The sequence below is a fragment of the Muntiacus reevesi genome, chromosome 2 (genome assembly GCF_963930625.1).
Source record: "Muntiacus reevesi chromosome 2, mMunRee1.1, whole genome shotgun sequence".
NCBI lineage: Eukaryota > Metazoa > Chordata > Mammalia > Artiodactyla > Cervidae > Muntiacus > Muntiacus reevesi.
This window is the reverse complement of record NC_089250.1, coordinates 177143480-177168393: the sequence shown is the minus strand read 5'-3', so window position 1 is coordinate 177168393 and position 24914 is coordinate 177143480. Positions and strand designations below refer to the sequence as shown.

Sequence of the window (24914 nt, the reverse complement as noted above, 5' to 3'; positions counted from 1 at the left end):
GCCTCTGCAAACCGGAGACACTAATGCTGCTCAGGGTCAGCTGGTGGAAACGGGGGCCCATTCAGTCTTCCGGTCCGGGGTTCAGCCCCACCATATGGGTTGTCATCACCATAGGCTGGAACCTGGGAGGCTGGCCCCAGGGTACAGGTGGTGTGGGGTTTAGAAGGCAGGATAGAACCAAAGGGCAGTGGGCAGGTATGAAGAAGACCCTTGGATGCCTGGAAATGCAATGAGGTACAGGAGGCCAGAAGGGAGGGTGGACCATGGCTCCAAAAGTCTTGAATTTCTGGAGGATGTTGAAGCTGCTGGAAACGAGGTGGAAAACACTGGGTTGGGGAGAAAGTGCTGCATCCCTAGGGTGAGTGCAGGAAGGGAAGCAATGCCTGGGCCAGGGAAGGCAGGCGTAGGACGAGTCAAGGAGAAGAGAAGGCCCCGCTGCTCCTTGCCCAGGTCCCAATGATGAGTCACTGGCCAGCGTCCAACGGGAGCGTCCCATGGGAGTTCGTGATCCTGGGCTTCTCAGAGTGGTCCCCAGAGCTCCGAGCGCTGCTCTTTGCCCTCCTCCTGCCGCTCTATCTGGCCACGCTGACGGGGAATCTGCTGATCGTGGGCCTGGCCGTGGTGGACGCCGCCCTGCACACCCCCATGTACTTCTTCCTGGGGGCCCTGTCTGCCGTGGAGGTGGCCTATACACTGGTGCTGACCCCGCCCATGCTGGCCGGCTTCCTCCTGCCGCCCGGGGGCCAGGCGGTGGGCCCCTCCACCTGCGCCGCCCAGATGGGCCTCTTTGTGGCTCTGGGAGGCTCCGAGTGCCTGCTGCTGGCGGCCATGGCCCTGGACCGCTACCTGGCCATCTGCCACCCCCTCTACTACCCCCAGCTCATGACCGCGGGGCTCTGCTGGTGCCTCCTGGCCTGCTGCAGCCTGGGGGGCTCTCTCCTGGCCTTGGGCCTCACCACGGCCATCTTCCAGCTGCCCTTCTGCCACGGGGGCCTGGTCAACCACGTCTTCTGTGACCTCCCGGCGGTCTTGGTGCTGGCCTGCGGCGACCGGGACCTTCAGGAGCGCGGCCTGCTGGCGGCCTGCCTGCTGCTGCTGGTGCTGCCGCTGGCCCTCATCCTGCTCTCCTACACCCGGGTGCTGGCGGTCATCCTCGGCGTGGGCAGGGCCTCGGGCCGCCGCAAGGCCTTCAGCACCGTGGCGTCCCACCTGACGGTGGCCGTGCTGCACTACGGCTGCGCCACGGCCATGTACGCCCGGCCGCTGCGCAGCCGCTCCCTGGAGGAGGACAAGCTAGTCTCGCTCGTCTACATCAACCTCACCCCGCTGCTCTACCCGGCCATCTACACGCTGCCGTACCGCGACGTGCAGGGCGCGCTGTGGCGGGCCGTGGGCCCCAGGACGCCAGGTGCCACCCACCAAGCTGATGTCACCTAATGCTGACGCCAGGTGGGGTCTGTTCTGAAGGCTCCTCTCCTGGGCGGAAACCTCACATTCCAGAGCCATCTATGATCCCCCAAGGCCTACTGGACACAACCTGGAGGCAGCAGACAAGGACCCCAAAATCGGGCTCCAGCCTAGTTCTGCTTCTATGGACATTTTGAGTGGATAGATCTCTCGGAGGGGGGTACTGACCTGTGCACTGTAGGGCCCTCAACGGCATCCTTTGTCTCTACCCACGTGGCACACAGCACTCCCCTACCCAAGTTGTGATGGTCAAAAATGTCCTCACACATTGGCAAACATGCCTTGGGGACAAAGCCACCCCTGGTTGAGAACTCCTGCTCTGAGTCGTAGCCACACAGCATCTTTTGAAAAGGAGTGAGTATTCAGGTAGGAGAGGTTTATGGCAGCACTGCTTATAATAGACAAAAACGAAATGATCCAGATGTTTACGAACACAGAATGAATACAGTCAGCTTGTGGCAGGACTACCCTGGCAGTTCAGTGGTTAAGACTTTGCCTTCCAATGCAGGGGGTGCAGGTTTGATCCCTGGTTGGGGAGCTATGATCCCACGTGCCTTGCAGCCAAAAAACCAAAACATTAAACTGAAGCAATATCATAAAAGAATAAGGAATTTAAACAATGGTCTACATCAAAAAAATGTTTAAAAAAAAACCCAACTTGTGGCATGTTCATGCAATGGAATACTACGAACAACAAAAAAGAATGAAGTACTGCTATTGGCAAAAAATGAGAACAACACAGATATAATAGTGTAAGGAGCAAGATGCAAAGAACACATACTGGATGCTCCCATTTAAGTAAAGGCCAATGACAAACTCATGTGTGGCTTTTAATGTTGTCATGGTGGTTAACTGGGGGAGGGGTTTGGGTTGGCTGAGGGCACAGGGAGATTGCCTGGATGCTGGCAACATTCTATATGTCAACTTGGGTGGTGATTCCATGGGTATATGTATGTGCAAAACTTCATCAAGATGCATCCTTAAGATTTGTGGAGTTTGTTTTATGTGAGATGAACTGTGACTGGTTCAAGCCATTCACAAAGATAAGCTTCAAATTATCACACTTGTACTCATGCTGCTTTGTGCTGCTTTTTTCCATCTATGAAAATCCCTCGTATAATTCAGCAATAAGTCCCATCACCATACCTGCTGTAGACTGAATGTGTCTCCCTTACCCCGCAATTCACATGTTGAAAACTGCTCCCCATTATTAGTCTGTGATTAGGAGGTGGGGGGGTCTCTAGAGTTGATGAGGTCGTGAGGGCAGAGACTTCACGAATCAGATTAGTGCCCTTATGAAAGAGACCCTTATGAAAGGGACTTCCCTGGTGGTCCAGTGGCTAAGGATCCACACTTCCCATACAGGGAGCCCAGGTTTGATCCCTGATCAGGGAACTAGATCCCACATGCTGCAATGAAAACAAACTTAATGTTACCAAAGGGAAAAGCGGGGGCAGGGGGGATAAATTAGGAGTTTGGGATTAACAGATACACACCTACTACACACAAGATAACCAACAAAGACCTACTGTATAGCAGGGGACCTCAATGCAATATTCTGCAATGACCTATAAGGGAAAGGAATCTGAAAAATAGACCTATAACTGAATCACATTGCTATACACCTGAAACACAACATTGTAAACCAACTTTACTTCAATTTTAACGAGAGGACAGGAGGAAGAGACTATAAAAGAAAGAAAAGCGATCTTATGGAAGGGGGTCCCCGGCCATCTGTCTGTGCCAGCTCCATTCTTACCTACTGCTTCTCTGAGGTCAGTGCTCAGGAACCCGAGGCACACAGGAAGCCCCCTCCCACAATTCTTCCCCAAATCCTACAGTTGTGAGGAAGTCCTCACTCCAGAGATGCTGAGGGATGGCCATTCTAACAGCCGGGTGTCTGCAGCTGATTGGCTTCAGTGTATCTCCTGGGACCGGGTTAGTCCCGAGGGCCACCAGTGGCCCTGTTATCCAGGCTGCACGAGATGAGAGTGTTGGCTACCGCCGAGGAAGCCTTGGTCCTTGACCGGCCGGCAAGGGCCTTGGGGCTGTCTAGATGCCGAGCATGGTTGGTTGCAGTTGCTTTGGAGCCAGGATCAGTCCATGTGGGGACCCAGCCTGCGTTTGCTAATGGTGGTCCTGCATCCCTGGGTTCTTTTTTATTGTTGTTGTTGTTGTTGTTAATAATATCTATTTCTTTGACTTCACCAGGTCTTAGTTGCAGCATATGGGATTTAGTTCCCTGACCAGGGATTGAACCCAGGCCCCCTGCATTGGGAGCTCGGAGTCTTAGCCACTGGACCACCAGGAGGTCCCCCAATTTCTTTAAGAAGCTTATGCATTGTGGGTCTTTGGCTGAATTCCATGGTGTGGAGTAGCAGCACCTCTTCTTTCCCTCCTGCTGTACAAAGTCTTTCAGAATATTTTGAATCTTGAGACATATCAGGTTTCAATTTTCAGTTTATTTATTTATTGAGAGATAACTGACACATAACGTCACATTGGTTTCAGGCACACAATGATTCGAAATTTATATACATTGAGACAGTATCACCACAATAGCTCTAGTTAACATCACTTCATGTAGCTGCCAAATTTTATTTTCTAGTAATGAGAATGTTCAAGGTTTACTCTCTTAGCAGCTTTCAAAGATGCAATCCAGTTTGATTTTGGCTTCTAATTCTGTTACCTGCCACCCCCACCCCCCACCTGTGATTTGGTCTTAGAGGTGTTACCAGAGGGCTTCCCAGGTGGCACTAGTGGTCAAGAATCCACCTGCCAATGCAGGAGACACAAGAGACTTGGGTTCGATCCCTGGGAAGATCCCCTGGAGGAGGGCATGGCAACCCACTCCAGGCCAGCTCTGCTATCAGTCGACAGTTGGGTCTGCGCCTGAAGTGGGGAAACACACCCCAAGTCTAACACTCGCTGGGGGAGTTCACCCTCTGTGAGGCGGTAACAGGCAGGAGACACACCCACAGCCCCTCAAACCAGCCCCCAAGAGCAGTGTTCCAGGGGAATTCTGGGGCGCCTGCACTTGGGGGTCGGGGGATGGCAGCACAGGGGGCCCCCCAGATGGAACATCCCACCTGGGGGAGCCCTGGAGCTCTCACAGCTGAAAGGCATTTCTCCAGTGCCCAATCGCAAGACTGTCCCAATTGTCGACTTTTACCATCCTGTTCCCAGGTGTCAAGACTGTTAACACTTGTTAAGGGCCTTCCCTGGTGGCTTAGATGGTAAAGCGTCTCCCTGCAATGCAGGAGACCCGGGTTCGATCCCTGGGTCAGGAAGATCCCCTGGAGAAGGAAATGGCAACCCAATCCAGCATTCTTGCCTGGAAAATTCCATGGTCAGAGTAGCCTGATAGGTTACAGTCCATGGGGTCACAAAGAGTCGGACACAACTAAGAGACTTCACTAAGCGGAGCACAAGATGTAGGACGATGAGTGGGCTGAACAACAGACCACACAGAAATTGAAATAGACGCATTTAACACTCACAAGGCTTGGACTGGCGCTTAACACTCACAAGGCCTGGACTGAGTCCACAGCAGGAGGGGAGGTCAAGATAGAGTGCAGACAGACTGGACTTGGCACACATGCCTTTATTAGGGTCCACAGAAGGCATGCTCTGGGGTCGCTGGGTTAGGACCAGAGCAGTCAATTCAAACCCACAGAGCAGGGTTCTAACGAGCTCACAGAGTCCTGGCTAAGGGGCGTAAGGCACACAGACACTGGGAGGCAGGCTGCTGATCATAAGGGCTGGGAGGAAGTCACACCAGGGACTTATATCTGCTTGTGGCCAATCACTGCCATCGAGCAAGTCCTTGTCCTTGTTCGAGGGGCTATTATTATCAGCTTAAGGTCCCTGCAGCCTCTTGACCAAATATGACGGATAACAAGGCAGCAACACCAGAGAGCAATGTAGCTAAACTCTTGACAGATATACATCAAGTACATCTAGATGTGAATATTTCTAATTACTCAGCTAAGCATATATTGCATGTATATACATATGCATATTTACACATATATACTGCATGCATATATGCATGCTAATGCATATCTTTTGTTAAATCTGAGCCAACACATCTTTGAAGTCTCACTTTTCTTTTAGTGGAACGTTTTTCACTTTAGATGGTTCACTATACTGCCAGAAAAGGGAGCCCCAACCTTGCACATTTAACATGACTTATGAACTAGATGACACAGATGAGGGTACCTCATGAAGTTGTTGGCTTCCTGATCCAAGGGGTGCTCTGTAATATCTGCCAGCAAACAAAAAACCAAACGGTATGTGATACTGTGTATGGACTTCTGGTTGAGTAGTAAATTTGGAATGTTCCAGTTATAACATATATTAAAGACAAAAGGGTGTAATTAGTATGGAAACTCTTGATAGATGTCATCCTCCATATTATGGTATCTACAAGTTCACAATTGGGTTCAAATATAAATGCAATTCAAAACTAAGTAAAATAAAACTATTTTTATGGAGCATCTCCAGGAACATAGCCCCTGTATACCCCTGGGATTGTTCTGTGCCTTATTCAGCCTTATTCAATATGCTGTCTTAACAGTTTAAATTATTCATTGACATCAGAGCTCAACAGCCACAGTTACTATAAGACACAGATACACTTCATAATTAAGTTTATCCTATAAAAATAAATCCCTCTAGAGCGTCATTACCCTTCTTAGTTTGAAGAGAACAAGTTTTTCGGGACTTCCCTGATGGGTCCACTGGTTAAGATTCTGTACTTACAATGCAGGGCACACAAGTTTGATCCCTGGCCAGGCAACTAAGATCCTACATGCCGTAGGGGTGTGGCAAAAAGATTAAAAAATTTAAAAAAGAATAATCTTTTCCTGACTCTAAATTGCTAGGGTTTCACTTTGGTGTGACGCTCTGCCCACAGTTGGCCCTGGACTTCTCGGGGAAGGGGTTTTCCATGTTCAAAAAGTCCATAGGGTTTTAACACTCCTCGGCGTGCTGGGAATTCGTGATGAAAGCCTTGTCTCACCCTGTCCGTACAGCTCCTCCTGGGTGTGAATCCTGTGGTGTCGGAGGAGGTTCGCCTCCTGGGTGAAGGTCTTCCCGCAGGCGGAGCACTCGTAGGGCCTGCTGCCCATGTGGGTCCTCACGTGGATGAGGAGGCAAGAGTTCTGCGAGAAGGCCTTGCAGCACCGAACGCACCCCGAGGGCTTCTCCCCGGTGTGCGCTCTCTGATGGATGATCAGGCAGGTCTTCTGGGAGAAATACTTCCCACACAATGGGCAACGGTCGGGCTTCTCTCCCGTGTGGCACCTGTAGTATTCGATGAGACTTGATTTGTGGGAGATTTCCTCACAGCCGGAACACTTCTAAGGCGTCTCTCCAGTCAGGACGGCCTGGGGGGTGGCACAGGCTCGTCTCCCTCAAGAGCTTTCTACAGGATTTCCTGTTTCGGCGGCGTTTCCGGTCCGCCTGATTTCCCGGATGTTTGCCTGGGCGGGCCACCTCCCCGCTAGTAGTTCCGCCCTGAGGGTGGCTCCGCCCTGTGGACTCTCTGATGGGTATTGAGCTTTGACTTGCGGGAGAGGCCCTTCCCGCCTGCGGTGCGTTTGCGGGGTTTCTTGTTCCTGTGGGTTGCTTGGTCGGCATTAAGGGCTTGGGCACGGCTTACAGCTTCTCGGCACCGGTTACATTGGCGTGGGCGCGCCCCGGCAGGCGGAGCGTCCAGCTTCGAGTAGAGAAACAGGTTGCCCTGTGCATCGTATTCAAACCTTCTCCTCGCAAGGTACGCGCTGGGAGTGACAGTGACGTCCGCCTTACCCGGCAATGCGACGCCGCATGACTCGCACTGAGGGGCCTGTTGTTCTGAAGGGACGACGACTGTGTCCTGAGAGGTGTTTTTTCCAACTGTGTTACGTGCGTGTTGCTCTTCTGGGGTCAGTTGTTTCTTGTCTGGGGCTGCAACTTGCTTCAGAGGTTCCTCTCGGTGTTCCCGTTGCCTATCAACTTGGGAAACTTCTAGGAAAAAAAAAAAAGTAAGGACTCAGACGTGTTAATCTTTCCAAGAGCACCATGAAAGTGTTAGTCACTCAGTCGTGTCCGACTCTGCCACCCCATGGACTACCGTAGTTCACCCGATTCCTCTGTCCAAGGGATTTTCCAGGCAAGAATACTGGAGTGGGTTGCCATTCCCTTCTCCAAGGGATCTTCCCAACCCAGGGATCGAACCTGGGTCTCTTGCATTGCAACCGGTCTCTTTACCAACTGAGCCTTCAGGAGCACATGGTAGGACTGAACTATTTCAGAAATGTTTGGGAAAAAATTAAAAGTAAAATTAAAAAAAAAAGTAGTGTTTGGAAGGAGGGTTAACTTTGTGGTTTCAAACCTGAGTGCCCAGATTAAATTATGATAATCTTATTCCTACTACACACACTTCCTATTCCCTTGGCTGATCTTTCCCAGCAGAATTTTCTGGGTTGGGACCAGCCAGGGGCATTTTTAAAGCTTCCCCAGTGATTCTGGTGCACACATCTGATTAAAAACAACCACCCTGAATGGGTGCTTGATAAAGGATCCTTGTCCTAGAAGGGAGAAGGGGTTAGTTGATATACATTATATGTATCCTGCAGAAACAAGGGTGAATAAAACAAAGGCTCTCCTTCCCATGGGAATACACTGAGATGGCAGAAAAGCTTTAGTTACAACCTATCAGACAAAATGGGGACATGTTATCAATACATGCATGGTCTTGAAAGAAGAATTTAAAGTCATATAAAAAAAGATCTAAACGTAAGACCAGAGACTATAAAACTCCTAGAGGAGAACATAGGCAAAACACTCTCTGACATAAATCACAGCAGGATCCTCTATGACCCACCTTCCAGAATATTGGAAATAAAAGCAAAAATAAACAAATGGGACCTAATGAAACTTAAAAGCTTTTGCACAACAAAGGAAACTATAAGCAAGGTGAAAAGACAGCCCTCAGATTGGGAGATAATAATAGCAAACGAAGCAACAGACAAAGGATTAATCTCAAAAATATACAAGCAACTCCTGGAGCTCAATTCCAGAAAAATAAGTGACCCAATCAAAAAATGGGCCAAAGAACTAAACAGACATTTCTCCAAAGAAGACATACACATGGCTAACAAACACATGAAAAGATGCTCAACATCACTCATTATCAGCGAAATGCAAATCAAAACCACAATGAGGTACCATGACACGCCAGTCAGGATTATTGCCATCCAAAAGTCTATAAGCAATAAATTCTGGAGAGGGTGTGGAGAAAAGGGAACCCTCTTACACTGTTGGTGGGAATGCAAACTAGTACAGCCGCTATGGAGAACAGTGTGGAGATCTCTTAAAAAACTGGAAATAGAACTACCATATGACCCAGCAATCCCACTCCTGGACATACCCACCAAGGAAACCAGATCTGAAAGAGACACGTGCACCCCAATGTTCATCGCAGCACTATTTATAATAGCCAGGACATGGAAGCAACCTAGATGCCCATCAGCAGACGAACGGATAAGGAAGCTGTGGTACATATACACCATGGAATATTACTCAGCCATTAAAAAGAATACATTTGAATCAGTTCTAATGAGATGGATGAAACTGGAGCCCATTATACAGAGTGAAGTAAGCCAGAAAGATAAAGACCGTTACAGTATACTAACACATATACATGGAATTTAGAAAGATGGTAATGATAACCCTATATGCAAAACAGAAAAAGAGACACAGATGTACAGAACAGACTTTTGGACTCTGTGGGAGAAGGCGAGGGTGGGATGATCTGAGAGAACAGCATCGAAACATGTATATTATCTAGGGTGAAACAGATCACCAGCCCAGGTTGGATGCATGAGACAAGTGCTCGGGGCTGGTGCACTGGGAAGACCCAGAGGGATCGGGTAGAGAGGGAGGTGGGAGGGGGGATCGGGATGGGGAATACATGTAAGTCCATGGCTGATTCATGTCAATGTATGGCAAAAACCACTACCATATTGTAATTAGCCTCCAACTAATAAATGAAAAAAAGGTTAAAAAAAAAAGAAAAAAGTCATATAAAAGATAACAGATACATTTTTTGAGGCATTTCACAGTGAAGCAGAGGAAACTATTTTAGAAAACTAAAATAAAAATGAGTGGTACAGGGATCCTAGCGGTCCAGTGGTGAAGACTGCTGCCACTGCCGCGGGCGTGGGTTTGATCCCTGATCTGGGGACTAAGATCCTGCATGCCACACATCATGCCCCCCCTCCAAAAAATGAGTGGCACAAAATAAGTTATATTCAAATAGGGCAAATCTACACATATCTGAGAGCTTGAGAAAGCCTGTGTCATAACCAGGGGACAAGTGTAAGCCTAAAGAGTCTAGAGAAAGACTGAGAAGGCAAGGTGTTAGAAGAGGGCAGCAGAGTAGAAATAAAAGGATAAATTTTAAAAGAATGTCTCTCTAAAATCCATGGGAGAGGGCAAGTGATCATGCAGTGACGTGATGGGTGCAGGTAGTAGAAATCATTTGGGCATCTCAAGGTCTTTGGTCAACTGTCCACAGTTGCTTGCAAAGATTCAAGGCTTTTAACACAGTTGCCTGAAATTAAAAAAAGAAATAGAGGTTCTGTTTTGTGACCTTCTGGGACCCCATGTCTTCTGTCCCCCTGCACACTGGTTCTCTCACCCGGAAAGCTCCATGTCAGGATCTCTTCCTCCTCCATCCATGGCTCTTGCCCCTGCTCCAACCTGGAGATGACAGCTGGTTTGGTGACTTGACACCCTGTTGACAAGAAACGGTTACAAGATTTATCTGAGGGACTTCCCTAGCAGTCCCGTGGTCAAGACTCCATGCTGCCAGTGCAGGGAGATGGGTTCGATCCCTGGTTATGGAACCAAGATCCTGCATGCCTTGTGGCATGGCCAAAAGATTATTTTAAGAAACAGGTTTTATGCTGAGGTTTCTGGGACACCCAAGGAAGCAGAAGGCTCAGGCCGCACAATGAATGTTTACCTCTCAGCCAAAGAATAGCTGTTTGACTTGGGAGGAAAATTCAACAATAATCCAGGTGAGGTTAGAGCAGGACGTGTTGATGACTGAACTCCAGGATAAACATTTTGAGTACTTAAGGGGTCTTGTGTAACTGGAGAGGAAGAAGCTCAGACATAAGCAGGGGTGGGGGGACTGGCAACCTTTCTCACCCACGGAGACCAGGTGATTGTAGTTCTCCAGCATCACATCCCGGTACAGGGTCCTCTGCGTAGGGTCCAGCTGCTGCCACTCCTTACGGGTGAAGCCCACAGCCACGTCTCTGAATGACAAGGACCCCTGGAACAGCACAGTCCTGATTAATCTGGAGTGCTCGGCACAGGGTATCACGGCAGAGGCATAGAGGAGACAGATCTCACCACCTTCGGGGGGCAGGTTTCCCCACGTTAAGTTACATAAGAAGCTTAGCATGCCCCTCACTTTGTACTGCATTTTGTACAGGGAGAGAAAAAAAATCATTAGAAAGTGTCTGCCTTCTGGATCTCTATTCATCCATCCATCCATCCATCCTTCCATGTAGAGAGCAAGCATCAGTGGGGGACCAGGTATGTTACTGGTGTTCTGCATGATGCTTGGGGTTGAAAGCTGAATGCCACAGTGTTCCTGTTCAAGGGTGCTTGTTGCCTGGTGGCATGAGATGAATGTAAGAGACTGCTGAATGGTAACGAGACACTGAAGGCTATGATGGAAGGACACGAGGACAAGCAGCCAGATTCAACATCCTGATGTTAAGCTTCATCGGAGTTTGTAGGTGAGCAGAATCATGAAAAATAAAGCGTGCTCTGATGTTGGAAGGATATTCCTATCAAGAAGCACAGCCCAAGGAGTCATGGGGAAATTTGGTAGGAAGTAGGAATAAATTGGGAATGATAGTGTAGAGGTGTGTGTATAAAGGGTGTAGGTGGGGGTGGGGGTGGGCGTAGGGATCAGATCATGGAACAAATGAAGTTTTTTTCCTGCAGGCAAGAGGGTCTCCATCACAGTACTTAAGAAGGGGAGCTACAAAAGACAATCTGATGTAGGTGACTGCTGTATTACGAGGTGGGAATCATGGAGAGAATAAATAAAATTCAGGCACAGTTATAATCATCGACATGAGATACAGGCAAAGTTAAGGTGGTAAACAAGAGGAAAGCAGAGGAAGGATTCTATGTATACAAGTATAGTTTTCATTCTTTTTTAATTTTTAAAATTTGTTGACAGCACTGCGTGGTATGTGGGATCTTAGGTTCCTGACCAGGGATGGAACCCGTGCCCCCTGCATTGGAAGCATAGTCTTAACCACTGGACCACCAAGGAAGCTCCAGTTTTCATCCTTTTTAAATACCACATCTGCAAAACTTGGTGTCTATTTTCCACTTAAAGTACATCTCAATTAGACACAGTTTTCAATTTCACTTTGGTGAAATGTAGTCCTATCAAAACAAAGTTGTGTTTCCTGAAAAAATATTTTACTCTGAAGTTTTTAAATTGAAATATAATGTAAGAATTCAAATCCACAGTCACACTAACCACACTTTGAATGCTCAGTATCTACCTGTGGTTACTGGCTACCATGATGCATGTCTGTGTGTGCAAGTACGCTCAGTCGTCTCTGGACCCCATGGACTGTACCCCACCAGGCTCCCCTGCCCAAGGGATTTTTCAGGCAAGAATCATGGAGTGGGTTATCATGTCCTCCTCCAGCCATTATGGACAGTGCGTGTCTAGAACGCATCAATACTGCTGGATTCCTCTGCTGGGGATTTGCTATTGGCAGATAAAACTAGTTTAATCATTAAGGGCCCAGTTCTAGGTCTGTCTGTCTGCATTCAGATCCCAACTCCATCACCTAATGGATTTTAATATCTCTAGCATCAGTTTGTTCGTCTGTAAAATGGAGGAAGGGATTAATGATATCATCTCACAGGTTTATTCATGCAATAATAGAGTAAAAACACAGAGACCGGCACATAAGTGCTCAGCGGATACGTTTACAAGCTTTATTGTTGTTTTTTATCACACATAACCCTAACAGCGAGATTCCTGAACTAGAAACCTGTGAATGCTTGTCTTCCTGGCCTGGACCACTGTGATGTTTATCTACCAGGTCTCATCTTCCTCCCTCCCCCGCCCCCCACCCCCACTCCAAGCGCATGGTGGCTCCTGGGAGCTCCCCTTTGCAGACTCAGCCCCTCAGCCCTTGAACTAAGCTGAACCAATCCCAACCTTTCCCAAAGATCTTTCCAACTGAGGAAGGAGACTTGGTCCGCTCTGTGGCAGAATCTGTAAATGTGAGCTGCGGAAGCCCTATTTCAGGTCATGTGGATAAGTTGTTATGAGAAAAGGAGTCACGGGAACAAGGGAGACCCCTGGCGAGAGCTGGGTCCCTGGGCGGAACCAGTCCCGGTAGCACGCCTGCTCTTCCCACAGCTTGGGGTGCTGCCTGGAACCTGTCTTTGTTCTCAACTAGCTCTGGGTCTCAGGCTTTGTAACTTCCGGGACTCTGACCAGCGTCTTTCAAGTTCATGCATCTTGGGAGCCTGGGGTAAAGAGGGAGGCGATTTAGGACTGGAGGCATTTGACGGTGACCGGCAATAGAATACATGATGTTGTGATGTCTGAAGAAAGAATGGATGGCCACTGAGAAAGGACACAAGTGGGGTTAAGGGCAGTGAGTGAGGTCAAAGTCACGGAGAGAGGAGGCAGGACAGCTCAGACCATCTCCCCAGCCCCTGCTGAACACAGAGGCTTGGAGCTGTTCAGGCTCTATCTGTGTCCAGAATTATCACCAACAGCAGTTCAAAGACCATACCACTCATCCGTTCATTCCTCTGGATCATGGAGTGTTTTATCTAGGTAAGTGTGAACCCTAACAAGGCTGGTATGTAGACCTGAGTGTTCTGACTCCCCCCTGCAACAACTGTAATCACAGAATTTCTACATTGATGTAGTATGTACCTGATACTGTGAGGGCGGGGGGAACTCACAGGAGATCTGCTGTTGCATTTATTTGAATGTTGCTGTTATTGAGGACCCTGCCTATTACATCTGACATGTGAAGACCCATCACATAAATGTCTAAATACCCTGGAAAGCTTTATGTTCCCTGAAAGGGTGATACGCTTGTTCCAGACAACACAAGTTCTGTATTGGACGGAATCTGTCTTTTTATTTTTATTTATTTATTTATTTATTTGGAATCTGTCCTTTTAAAGTGACAGACACGCCAGAGGCAAGTTTAGAGGGCAGCCAATAACTCCAGCAGCCTGTGTAGTATGCCCACCCTCCCTTCCCCATGGCTTTGATCTTCCATTCTCCTCCTGTTTTCACTGGCCCTGATTTCTGTTGGCATTGTGTTTCACTGGACGAATTCTTTTAAGCATCCTGAAATCCATGGTAGAACGAAAAGCACAGAAGCGCCATGCTCACCTGGCACATGGTCCTTCCTTGCTGGTCTGGGAGAAGCAGACACCTGTGGAGGCAGAGATTGGGGTGGGGGAGGAGAGGATATGAGAGGCCAACCCTGCCTCCAGCCTCAGAGTCAACTGCTCTAACACCCCAGGCTCAGGGTGGCAGGGGCTTCTCCCAAGAACCCCATTTATCGGAGCGAAGCCCTCACCTTGGAACGCGATGGGGACCTGACCTTGAGGTTTGAATTTATTTTTCTGCTTAACAGAATATACGTCTCTGTGTCTCAGTCATCAACATGCAGCTTACTACCCTCCCCCACCACCACCCAGAAATTTAATTCATAGATGTTTATTCTGCAGAAACAGTCATGAGTTTGGGCAAAGATTTAGCGGCCAAGATATTTATTACAATTTGGTAAAACTCCAAAACAGCAGACATAATTAAATATCCAACTGTAGAGGACTAATTAAATGAATATACCACAGCCAAAGGGAAATAAACATGATGTAGCTAATAAAAATAAAATCATAGAAGACTATTTATGATAGTATACTGGCAACTGAAAAAGGTGGTTAAAAGCATCTTGAACTCTCTCCCCCCCCCCCCCCCGCCACCCCACACACAAATAATCTCTGAAACGATGTAGGACAAAATGCCAAGTAGTAGTTAGCTTTGTATAGTTGGATAATAACCATTTTTACTTTTTTCTTTTTACTTAGATGAATTTTCTAAGCTTTTCTATGACAAACAGGCATTTCGTAGATCATCGTGTCTTTTAAATTATTATTTTAAAAATACCTGTAGCCTACTAATCTTCTAGCCCAAAGCTTCTATCACCAGGTGTTGAGGAAATCCACAGGGAAAAAATGGAAATGGGTACCGGAAGGTAGAGTCCATTCAGTGTCACTCAGCCAAGCACCTGGAAGTCTATTAACCTGGGGCGCTTGGTTCTATCCGTGGATCCTGCTACATTTTGCTTGGTTCTCCTCTCATGGCTGCAGTTGGTCAACAGTCACTTTTATTACTGAGACCTGTCCTGGCTCAACTGTGCTGACTCATGCACAGGAAATGGTCCTGGTCAGGCTCTGCCACTTACCAAATACGGGACAAGATCTGATGGCTTCTCCTGAGCCCTCCTCCTCCTTTCCTCATTTTCCCAGGGAACAGGAACACGAAGGTTCAGGAGCAAATTTACTGTGGCTGGAAGCATCAACTGGACCCCACACCTATCTCTCTCCTGGTCCTATGTATGTTCCTACTCAGGACAGAGACACACTGGAGTTTAATCCAAGAATTCTGCAGAGATACTAAAACTCTAAAATGACAGGAAACTCCATAAAGAATTCTGAGGGTGTTTTGGTTTTTTTTTTTAAATAAATAAATGGAGGCTACTGAAGTGCTGAAAAATAAGAGAATGGTTGATAAATTATGATACAAATTAAAGCGTGCTAAGCTATGAATCAACATAAAATAGTATAAATATTTGAGATGGAATGATCTTCCAACAATACCAGCAAGTAGAAAAAAGAAGGGCACACAGCATGTGATTCATAGATGGGTAACAGAGGAGGAAGATAGAGGTCCGATGATGCAGCAGAAATCAAGGAATGCCACAGATGGCCGACAAGCCTCCAGGAGCTTGGAAAGAGGCCTGGGGCAGGTCCCTCTGGCCTCCAGCACTGGGCAAGATTCAGTGTCTGTTGTGTAAACCATTAGGCTTGTGGTGCTTCGTGATGGCAGCCCCAGGAAGCTAACCGGGGGAGGCAGACCCAACAGTCTGGGTCAAAAGCCTGGGTCAAAAACCCTCTCTGCTCTATGGCCTATGACCTGCTACCCCGTTTCCTGCTTCTTTATAGAATGAAGTTTTCATAAACACATCAAGAAAAAACTTCTGTAGAAAACAGGCAAAATGGTAACAGTGGTTACCTTTGCATCATAGGATTTTTTTTTCTAAGTTTTCTAAGTTTTTCAATAGTAAAACATGCTCATTGTTTAAAACCTACGTATTTCATAAAAATTTACATGTATCATCTTACTGGGCCCTCTCTCCATGACCTCCTATCCGAGTCCTGTACCCAGGGGAGCTGAAATCCATGAGAAGGTCTGAAGGGGTGGAGAGAGGGGAGGGGCAGGGTTTAGCGAGGAGGGGCCCTGACAGGTCTCTGGACAGGAGCCCTGGGTGCTAGTGCTGGCTCAGCCTCTAGTAAATGGGTGGCTCTGAACACCCCTCTCATGCCCATTTTCTTTTGTCTTTAACAGGAGAAGGAAAAACGAAATAACATTTAGTTTAAGAAAGCAATGTCTGGACCTTGACTCAACTAGGAGGGAAGGTTACGGGTCATGAGAAGTCAGGTATGGAGGTGACATCAGATGACAAGCTAGAAATCTAGCTGAATGGACGACAGAGAATGAAGTAAATGCAGATGAGTGGAGAGAAATCGGTGGCTAGGTGGGGGGGTGGGGGGTGGGGGTGGTGTCACTCTCAGAACCATGGGAGGCCCTTCCCTCCAAGTTCATGCTTCTCACAGGCTAAAGCAGGAGACCCCCTCTCCTCCTGGAAATCTTCCCCTCTAGACCAAATCCTAGGTGATCCCCTAAGGCAATGACATCACCTAATTCTGCCTGCAAGCGGGTCCCAGGCTTCTCTTGGGGGCCCTTTTCAGGGGGCGGCAGCTGCCCCACATGGTGAGCCTCCAACTTCAGCCCTAAGCTACCAAGTGGGATAAGAAACGGATCCCTCTTTCCAAGGAGAAGGCTGCTTCCTGGGTCACCTTTCTTGGGAGAGTTATTCTAATTTGGGATGCCTGGCATTTGAGGACTGGGGCCTGTTCTGAGCACTAAAGCTCTGCTCTCCTGCTGAGAACTTACCGTCCACTGGAGGCTTGGCTCAGGCCTCCAAGACTCTCTAGGAGAGAGTGTAGAAACAAGCTTGACTGTGCAGACGGGACCAAGCCACCTTGGCTACAGTCCGATTCTAAGCCTTTGCAAAGACACTAAGAAAACCTGGAAATAAACAGATGACGTGGTGAGACTCACGTAAAAACATCGGCAGGACACTTCATCTCTGAGTTGGAAATGGATGGGGGCAGAAGAAGAGAGACATGAAGAGGGAGGACCCCAGAAGGAGCCCGTCCATCATTTCTGACTTTGGAGGTGGGTGTGAGTGTGAGAGGATGCTGAGGGAGGACCTCAGCCCAGAGCGGGCAGCGGGGCAGGGGCCTCTGGACCAAACCGCCAGAAACCCACTTCCCCTGACTCTGAACACCAGGAGTGAACTGTCCCTGGAAGCCCCAGACAAGAGGCCAGCCTGTCCAGCATCTTGATTTTGTTTTGGAAACCCGAGCAGAGTGCATGGCCACTCCACCGGGTCACGTGGCCTCAGAACTGTGAGCTGCTCTAAATCACTGAATTGGTGGTGATCTGTGATACAGATAGAGAAGAGGAACACAGGGCGGGGCTGGAGATCACACGGAGACTCCCCTGGGCCAGAGGAGGGCAGTGGGAACACAGGAAGTCCCATCCTTCCAGAAACCTCTCTTGAGGAACAGAAGTCCTATGTTGATGGAGGAAGGGTTAGCAAAACCATTCTGTTGCACCCAGATCATGGGTAATACCTACCACGTGTGGCAGGAGGAAGAAGCAGCAGGAAAAAAAAAAAAGCCCTATCCCCATGGGCGAGGGGCAGACATAGGTCCTGGGCTCAGGCCTTTAGCACCTCCTACTGTTACCGAAACACAAGTCCATGCCCTCAACACACAATGAGGCAAACAATCCCCAAATGTCAAGAGTTTGGAACAGAGGAAGGTTTATTGCAGAGCTATGTGAGGAGATAGGTGGCTTATGCCTTAAAAACCCCAAACTCCTCGAAAGCTCTCAGCAAAGCCCTTTCCTAGGAAAGGTGAGGGAGGAGCCTGGTTGGTTGATGCAGACTTCTCAGCATCACATCCTTTGTTCTTGAGGTCAGGTAACGGTGTTCCTGTAAGTCTCTACCAAACGAATGTTACTCTCTGTCCTGACAAGAAAGGGCCAGGTCACCAGGCACCATGTTCGCCCTCCGAGGTCCCGGTCCCCACTAAGGAGAAGGCGGAGCTCAGTGGGCGGCCCGCTCAGGACCAGGGCCTCAGACCCTGCCCAGCCGCCATCCCTGAAGGCGCCAGGCGCCCAGCACCCAGCCAGCCCTCAGGCTGCCCAGCTGGCAGGGACCAGGTCTCAAAGTCTGCGTCTCATGCTATTCAGTCAGAGCCGGGGATGGTGGAGAGGGTCACTACCACCTCAAGGCCTGGGCCTGGCTAGGGGGTGGCCTTGGGGAGGGCCCTGGAGCCTATTCCCTGGGCCCCCCAGCTCACCTGCAGGCCTGAGCTTGGGTGAGCTGGAGGGCCTCCTGGAGAAGGCGAGAATCCACCTCCTACCTCACTCTCTACCTGATGAGCATCAGTCCACCAACCATTGGCTGAATCACCGCCTAACACTGACGACATTGACAGCTGGCAGCTTGGAGGCGGGGCCCACTGCTGCGCTGACCAATGGGTGAGAGGACCAGTAGCTCCCTATTACACTACCTCCATGGGAGAGACACATCTCCAGAGCCCAGGGCCCTCCTAAGACTGACAGGGAAAGAGTACCCTGCCCCTCCTCCCCCGGTCAGCCAGCACAAGGAGCAGGCGGGGAGCACCAGCAGGAGGAGAGAGTCAAGGGGGGGAGGCCGACGGTGGGCAGAATGGGGAACCAGTAAGTAACCAGCCAGCTCTAAGACAGAGCAGAGACCCATGATAACCATAGCAACAAGAAATGCCAGCTCTGCGCAACTCACAACTCCTGTCCTCCCAGCTCCAACATAGAAACAGCCCAACAGAAGTCTCCCACACACAATGTCGGGCATTCATTTAAAAAATTAGGAGACAGACAAAAAGCTAGAGAGAACAACCCACTGGAAGGAGACAAAGCAGTGACCCGAAGCCAGCTCGATCCTGGGTCCAGTGCACCCCAACAAATGCACATGATGCAGCTTAAATGCACAAAAACACTGCACTGGACACAACGAAGAGAAACTGACAAGTCGTCATCACAGCAAAAAGATTTTAGTATATACTTTTAGAAACGAAGATCTAGGATACAAAAACAATAGCATACGGTATGAATAAACAATTTAAAAGCTTGCCATTGTATCAGACAGAATGAACTCAACAGTTAGAGAATATACATTTTAAAAAGTGCCATCTTATATAAAACTGACAAGCTAAAAAAATAAACCTCAACAAACCTTTAAAAAATTATTATTGCATAGATGCTACTCTCTAAACCAAAAAGTAATAAAATTATAAAATAAAAATGCAGAAATATTTATAACAACTACAAAAATACTACATACCAAAATTGGTGGATATTTAAAAACACATATTTAAAGGAAATTTACAGCCCTAAGACAGGCATTAAATTAATGGAAATTGATGACATACAATGCAAGAAGCTAGCACAGAAAAGAAGAATAAACTCAAAAGATGTTTAAAAAAACAAATGAGAAATTTTAGAAGAAATAATTAAGCAAATATTTTTTTAAAATCCTGCCCCAAATGTATTACCTGAATCTAATCATGACAAAACATCAAACAAACCTAAATTAAGGAACAATCATAACTGGCTTGTATTCTTCAAAAATGTCAATGCTTTAAAAGTCTCCAGATTAAAGGAGACCAAAGAGGGGACGGGGTTGCAATGTATGATACTAGATTGTCTTTAGCTAGAAAAGGTACTACTGAGACAACTAGTAAACTGTAAGATCCATGGGTTAGACAATGGCATTACACCAATTCTAATTTCCTGATTATACTGTGGTTATGTGACAGAATGCCCTTGTTTTGGGGAAATGCACATTAAAGCATTTACACACAAATATATAGAAGAGGGAGGAAAAGCAGGATAAAGCAAATTGTCATATAAATTAGCCAAAGATGTCCTCTGTAGATTGGCCCCTGGGTTATTTATTTCTTCACAGCTGGCTGAGATCTCTAGCTCAAAAGACCAGCAGCCCCAAACTCAGATATCAACACACGTTTTAAACACAGTGTAACCAGCCTATCTGTAGTCGTTCAGAAGCTGCACACTTTACCTGCCCCGTGAAACCGCACCCAGTTTCTCGTTTTTGTTGTTCAGTTGCTTAAGTTGTGTCCAACTCTTTGCGACCCCATGGACTGTAGCCTGCCAGGCTCCACTGTCCATGAGATTCTCCAGGCAAGAATACTGGAGTGGATTGCCATTTCCTTCTCCACTGGACCAGGTTTTGTCAGAACTCTCCACTATAACTCCTCCGTCTTGGGTGGCCCTGCACGGCGTGGCTTACAGCTTCATTGAGTTACACAAACTCCTTCGCCTATAAAGATATAAAGACCCCCGAGCGGCTTTATATACCCCAGGGGTTCCCTCGTTCTCCTCTCCTCTGCGAAGCGGCCTCCGGGCCCTAGCCCCTAGGTGGTCTCATGCTGAGAGAGGCCCCCGTATCCCTCATACGCACGCATAAATACTGTCATTGTGCTCCTGCAATTCATGGTTACATCTTTTTCCTTAATTAGCTCCGAAATCCCTCTGAAACCTCCTATACGAATGCGGCAAAATGTTAGGGAATTTAGATGAAATCTATTTAGGAATTATTTGTACTATTCTACTACCATGACTTTAATTCTGAAATTGTGCCCAAATGAAAAATTAAAACAAAAAACTAAATTCAACTCTTGGAAAGGATTTATTACAACTAATAAAATAATTGATTTGTATTTTAAACTAATAAAAATCTAACTGCAGGCAGGACTGATCAAGAAAAGAGTGGGAAAAAAGAAACAATTTTTGAACATGAGAAAGGAGACAATTACAGATATATTGAAGTTTTCTTTTAATCAAGTGAGTACTACAAATTAATGCTATAAACTGAAATTAAATTGGACAACTTTCCAGAAAATATATAAATTACTCAAATTGACAAAGCAACAGAAAACCAAATAAACCACTAAACTTTACGTGAAATGGATCCATACTCAAAAATACACCCATCAAAGAAACATTAGGTCCAAACAAATTCCAGTCAAGATTTTTGCAATAGCTCCCCCATAACACCCAACCTAGCCGTAGCTCCTCGGTTTAAGCCTCTTACCTTTGGTATGCTCCCTCATCTGGGAATACCCTTTTGCATCTTTCCACCTAGCAGACCCTATTGAAGTCTGATCTTTAGTCCCGCCTCCCCCAGTAGGAACCTCCCTCCCTCCCGTGGGGTGTGGGGGTGGGCCCATTCATCCAGTAGAGATATCGGACACTCGCACCCAGAGGGGCCCTTATCTGTTTACCTGACTGACATGTCCAGAAGTCTCTGGCCGCGGATGGGACCCGGTGTTCCCCCAGGGCCACTGTAAAGACGGACACTGTAGACTGCTGAAATAACAATCATTTCATAGCCTTCCTTAACTGCCCTCATAGCTCAGCGCCTACCCTCGGCTGGATGTGGGGTCCGCAGGAGTTGGGGTGGGGGCGGTGTCAGAAGAGACTTTCCTCACCCACAGGGGGTCTGGGCACCCAAGTGGAGTTCAGGGCTCTGGGTAGGCAGAGAAACTCCGAGTTAAACATCAGAAACAAATCCACCGTCAGCAAAAAGGGGCGACCCTGCGAGAGAGAGCTAGTCCCCAGCTCTTTGGGGCCAATGCTGTCACTACTGTGTCCTAAAGTAGCTCTCTGTGGATCGTGGGCTCAGACGAGGCTGAGCTGCTGGAGATCAGAGAAGCAGTGAAACCCAGCCAGCCTGCGGCCCCTACCTCGGGCCAGACAGAAACCCTGACCCTCCTAAGAAGACATCGGATGGAGCGACCCCCGCACGGGGCACCCCCTCCCAGTGCCCGCCTGGCTTTGCAACCGTGGATTCCGTCACGTGAGTCCCTTCTACAGCCAGGAGCCGAGGTGCCGCGGTGCCGCGGAGACCTCAAAACCAGCCAGGTCCGAGGTGCTCTCAAGTCTGAAGACCACAAGACCACCGGTGTCCGAAAATGCGCAGATCTGAGTCGACCCCCGCCCCTCCACTGCGTAGGCAACCCTGGACGGGGATGGAACTACAACTCCCGGCAGGCTCCGCGGCAAGGCGCTTCCGGTCAGCCTGAGTGAGGCGCTTCGCGCACCGGGGTGGCTGGCGTGGGCAGCCACGCGTGGCAAGAGGCGGCGTATCGCGTGGCAGGTCCAGTGGTTAGGACTCCTTGCTGCCAATGCAGGGGGCACAGGTTCTATCCGTGGTGGAGGAAGTAAGACCCCACATGTCCCATGGCGGGCCAGAAAAAAACAATGGAACGCTGACCTACCACCCCCATGATCTACCCAAGATATCAACTCCTAAAACTACAATAAAAAGCCTAGGAAGCCAGGCCACTACCTCTAGCGAACCTCCAGGAAGCTAAGCAGTAACTTTTATAGAAGTCAGCTCCAAATGACCAGGACTTCGTCAATTACCGAGTTTCTTTAGCTTTTGTTGTTGCTGGTGATGGTGTTCAGTCCCTAAGCCTTGTCTGACTCTTTCTGACTTCATGGACTGTAGCATGCCAGGCTCCTCTGGCCTCCATTATCTCCTGAGTTTGCTCAGATTCATGTCCATAGAGTTGATGTTGCTATCTCACCATCTTATCCTCTGCTGCCCCTTTATCCTTTTGCCTTAAATCTTTCCCAGATCAGGGCCTTTTCCAATGAGTTGGCTCTTCGGATAAGGGATCCAAAGTATCGGAGTTTCACCTTCAGCATCTGTCCTTCTAATGAATGTTCAGGGTTGATTTCCTTTAGGGTTGACTGATTTGATCTTCTTCCAGTCCAGGGGACTCTCAAGAGTCTTCTCCAGCACCACAGTTCAAAAGCATCAGTTCTGCGCTCAGCTTTCCTTATGGTCCAACTCTCATATCCATACATGACTACTAGAAAAACCATAGCTTTGATTACACAGATCTTTGTCAGCATAGTGATGTCTTTGCTTTTTAATATGCTGTCCTGGTTTGTCATAGCTTTTCTTCAAAGGAGCAAGTGTCTTTTAATTTCATGGCTGCAGTTACCATCTGCAGTGATTTTGGAGCCCAAGAAAATAAAGTCTGTCACTGTTTCCATTGTTTCCCTATTTGCCATGAAGTGATGAGACTGGATGCCATGATCTTTGTTTTTTGAATGTTGAGTTTCAAGCCCGCTTTTTCCCTCTCTAACCCTCATCAAGAGGCTCTTTAGTTCCACTTCATTTTCTGCCATCAGAGTGGTATCATCTGCATATCTGAGGTCGTTGATATTTCTGCTGGCAAACTTGATTCCAGCTATGATTCATCAAATCCAGAATTTCCCATGATGTACTCGGCGTATAAGTTAAATACTACGCAGGGTGACAGTATACAGCCTGTTGTACTTCTTTCCCAATTTTGAGCCAGTCCACTGTTCCATGTCTGCTTCTGTTACTTCTTGACTTGCATATGAGTTTCTCAGGAGATAGGTAAGGTGGTCTGGTATTCTTATCTCTTTAAGAATTTTCCAGTTTGTTGTGATTCATACAATCAAAGGCTTTAGTGTAGTCAATGAAGCAGAAGTAGATGTTTTCCTGGAATTCCTTTGCTTTCTGTATGATCCAACAATTGTTGACAATTCAATCTTTGGTTCCTCTGCTTTTTCTAAACCCCGATTGTACATCTGGAAGTTCTCGGTTCACATACTGCTGAAGCCTCGCTTGAAAGATTTTGAGCGTTACCTTGCTAGCATGTGAAATGAGCAGAATTGTATGGTAGTTTGAAATTCTTGGGCATTGCCATTCTCTGGGATTGGAGTGAAAACTGACCTTTTCCAGTCCTGTGCCCACAGAAATCTCAAAAGCAACAGAATATCTCAGTATGTTTCCAAGGCAAACCATTCAACATCACGGTAATCTAAGTCTATACTCCTTTCCTCTAATAAGCTCTGAATAAACACCCTGGCCTGTTCTCATTTGGTTGGTCTTCATTTATTTTCAAAGATGCAGTCAATGGTAAATACTTTTCTGTACATTCTGCATATTTTGACTAGCTACTGTATTGTGTGGCTTCCCTCATTATTTGCCATTGAAATGTATTATTCAGAATTCACTAAGTGAAAGTAAGAAGAATTTAAACTTAAAATGATGCTTTTCAGAAAGAAGAACTTTCTGATTCCTAGAGCAGTTGAAAAGTGTAATACGTTTCAGGTGGAGGGTCATTTTGGAAGAAAATTTTCCTTTGTGATTGTGTAGTTATGTGCTGGTCAGCACTAGTAGCCACTAACTACCTTTGACTACTGAGTATTTGAAAGGTGGCTAGTCCAGAATACTGGAGTGGGTTGCCATTTTGTCCTCCAGGGGGTCTTCCTCCAGGGATTGAACCCACATCTCTTGCACCTCCTGCATTGGCAGGAGATTTTTTACCACTACTGCCACCTGGGAAGCCCAAGTCTAAATTAAAATGTGCTTTAATTGTAAAATACCATGAATTTTGAAGACTTGGTATGAAAAAAATGAATAGAAAATATCTCATTAGCATATTTATAATGATTATATGCTGAAGGAACAATGTTTTGGACATACTTAGTTAAATAAAACAGCACTAAAATGAAAAATAAAAATACAATGATGCTTTTCATATACATCTAGCATTTACACTGCTGAAGTTACTAAATCTTAAAACTTTAGGGTATCCTGTATTACGTAATAGTGTTAATAAACTTGACTTATTTTACAGTGTTGCTAGAATTGCCTGTAGAGTTTGAAAAACCAAATATGATATTGGTCTAAAACAGATATTCTCTATGACACATATACTGTGTGTGTGCATGTGTTTGTAAGTATGTGTGTATTGGAGCAGGATATTAGGGGTAGGGAATGTCATGATGTGATTATGGAAAACCTATTGATTATCGTTTAAGCTACTTACTAATATGTTCAAATAGTAAGTTTCATATCAGCCTGTTTTCATTATTGAATAAAATGCATAAGAACTTTTAAAATATA

The 24914-nt window shown here is 47.2% G+C and overlaps 1 protein-coding gene across 1 annotated transcript; it reads left to right on the top strand.

Moving 5' to 3' along the window:
* Nucleotides 1-459: 459 nt before the first annotated feature.
* LOC136157327 (olfactory receptor 10AC1-like) lies at nucleotides 460-1437 on the top strand. The gene has a single exon (XM_065919249.1). It carries the CDS (start codon nucleotides 460-462, stop codon nucleotides 1435-1437), a length of 978 nt encoding a protein of 325 aa, XP_065775321.1.
* Nucleotides 1438-24914: the final 23477 nt, after the last annotated feature.